The sequence below is a fragment of the Acanthisitta chloris genome, unplaced genomic scaffold (genome assembly GCF_000695815.1).
Source record: "Acanthisitta chloris isolate BGI_N310 unplaced genomic scaffold, ASM69581v1 scaffold11731, whole genome shotgun sequence".
Lineage (NCBI taxonomy): Eukaryota > Metazoa > Chordata > Aves > Passeriformes > Acanthisittidae > Acanthisitta > Acanthisitta chloris.
Window position 1 is genome coordinate 1 of NW_008654368.1, and position 2,699 is coordinate 2,699.

The window sequence follows — 2,699 nt, forward strand, 5'->3', positions numbered from 1 at the left end:
CGGACAGCCCGATCCCACTCCCGGCTTCGGCCACCAAGCCCAAGCGGGCCAGGGCGGCGCGGCGGCCAGCAGCCCACCCCACCTACTCGGATATGATCACGGCAGCCATCCGGGCAGACAAGAGCCGCGGTGGGTCATCCCGCCAGTCCATCCAGAAGTACGTGAAGAGCCACTACAAGGTGGGCCAGCACGCTGACGTCCAGATCAGGCTCGCCATCCGGCGCCTGCTCCGCGCTGGAGTCCTCAAGCAGACCAAAGGTGTCGGTGCCTCCGGCTCCTTCCGCCTGGCTAAGGCCAGCAAGGCGAAGAGGTCCCCGTCCAAGAAGAGAAAGAAGGCGGCCAGGAGATCCACATCACCCCGGAAAGCGGCTAAGTCCAGGAGAGCCAAGTCACCGGTAAAGAAGCCCAAATCTGCTGCCAGGAAAGCCAGGAAGAAGTCGAGGTCCAGCCCGAAGAAAGCCAAGAAGCCAAAGACTGTTAAGGCGAAGTCGCTGAAGGCGTCCAAACCTAAGAAGGCAAAGCGGTCGAAATCCAGAGCCAAGTCCAGCGCCCGGAAATCGCCCAAGAAGAAGTGAGAAGTCTAGAGGCGTTTCGGTACTCTCCCCATTGGTTCTGTAAATAGCTGTTGCCTTTATATTTACCCCTTTCTATTGCATTTTATAAAAATTGATCTATTCCTGTCTGGAAATAGCTAAAACATGGCAGTTAATGAATGAAAAAAGGAACATCTTTGGTATGGAGAGTTCCCATTTTTAAGAGTTACTGGTCTGAATTTTTATTTTGATGTCTCAGAAATTTCTTGTATGTGTGTCTGTTGTTTTTTTTTAATGCCGGGCTGCTTGTTATGTGTTGGGAGTGATGGTGACTCTGTGTGTTGGTTGAGGCTGTACAGGATTACTGCCCCAGTTCCTGGGGGGTTGTGTGTTTGCTGGGGCTGGGCAAAGATTGCTTGCATTGGGGGAGAAGCAGGAACATACAGCTGCAAAAGCCTCAGCCTTCCCTGGAGGAGATAAAGGGGCTCCCTGCTCCTTCTTCCTCTGCTGTGGGTCCCCACCATAGGGCCAAGGTGAGGTGTGTTGGGCTGCTGGGGGTGAGGTCTGGCTGGTGCTGGAGATAACCAGCAGCAAGGCAGGCAATGGGACTCCCACCTGCTTGCAGAGCTGCCTCAGCACAGCTGGGTGGTGATCAGGACTCTTGGGGCAGGGACGGGATGGAGGAGGTAGAGCAGGGCCAGAGTCTGTCCACATTGGCTTTCAAGGAGCTGGAGGTGTCCATCAAGTGGGAAGTGGGATCACTGTGAGGAGAAAGGATAAACATGGGTATAGGGCTTTGCTCCCTAGGAAGGAACATCTCGAGCATGGCAGTGGGCAGCTCTGCAGCCAGGCTGGGTTGGGCAGCCAGGGCAGGGTGTGGCAGGACTGCTGGGCTCTGCCCCACTGTCATCCAGGCCTCTGGCTCTGTGCCCAGCAGCAGCTGGCACGACTCCAGGGCCTGCCTGGCCCCTGACAGAGCTCCTCCCTGGGCAGGGCTGGGTGATCCTGATGGATAGGGCTGGCACGGAGCCTGCGGGGTGGCCGCACTGCTCAGCAGGGTCTGAGCCTCTGGCCAGAGCTGCCTAATCCCTCTTGGGTAGAGACATCAGAACCTCAGGATCCCCAGCCACCTGGGCCAGGAGCTCTAAAATCCCAGGGGCTCTGGGTGCTCAGTGCTCTTGGACCTAAATCTCATGAGCCCAGCGTCTTCACCCTCCCCAATGGCTCCCAGATCCATTGGTCTGATGTTCCTAAATCACTTAGGCAGATGGTACCTGAGCCTTTTAGCCAGCAGGGATTCCAAATTGTGTACTTCAGGGTACTGAAATCCTTGGCCTGGAGGCACCTAATCTCTTCGGGCTCTCGTTCATAAGACCCTTGGACCAAAAATCTCCAGACCACCTAGGCCGAAGACCCTAAACACTTTTCAAGAGCCTGGTGCCTAATCCTCCTGGAATGAGGGGCATAGACCACTCCGGCCACAGGATTCCCCAGTCAGCTGTAGTGGAGGATAGAGATGCCTGATCCAGCTTGCCCAGAGGACAGGTTGCCCAGGGAAGTTGTGGATGCTCCATGCCTAGAAGTATTCCAGCCAAAGCTGGATGGGACTCTGAAGCAACATGGTCTAGTGGAAGATGTCCCTGCCCATGGCAGGGAGGTTGGAACCAGGTGATCGTTAAGGTCCCTTCCAACCCAAATCATTCTATCATTCCATGACTTTGTGTCTAAAGCCACTAGGCCTGTGGGCCACAAATCCCTTTGGCCAGAGGTGCTCAAATTCCTTGGACTTGGTATGTATAATCTTCACCTGGTAAATGGTAAACCTCTCAGCCCAGCACATTATTGGTCACCACAGCTGGATGCACTCAAATCCTACAGGCCCTTGGTTTGTTACCTCCAGTGGTGGGCACCCATAAACCACCTAGCTGTGAGGATCCAAGTCACCTTTGCTGAGGACTCCAAAACCCGTAAGTGGAGGCACCTAATGTTGGGCTTGTTGATCTATAGAATCATAGAATTTTAGGGGTTGGAATGGACCTTCTAAGGTCATCTAGTCCCAATTCCCCCCAGCACTGGGCACCCCACCAGACCAGATTGCTCAAGGGTTTATCCAACCTGGCTGTGAACACTGCCAGGGTTGGGGCAGCCACAGCCTCCCTGGGCAAC

At 55.0% G+C, this 2,699-nt stretch overlaps 1 protein-coding gene across 1 annotated transcript; it reads left to right on the top strand.

Annotated features, from left to right (window-relative positions):
• Positions 1-8: 8 nt before the first annotated feature.
• On the top strand, positions 9-632 carry LOC103810584 (histone H5). Its single transcript, XM_009083490.1, has one exon. It carries the CDS (start codon positions 93-95, stop codon positions 573-575), a length of 483 nt encoding a protein of 160 aa, XP_009081738.1. The 5' UTR covers positions 9-92; the 3' UTR covers positions 576-632.
• The last annotated feature ends 2,067 nt before the right edge of the window (positions 633-2,699 follow it).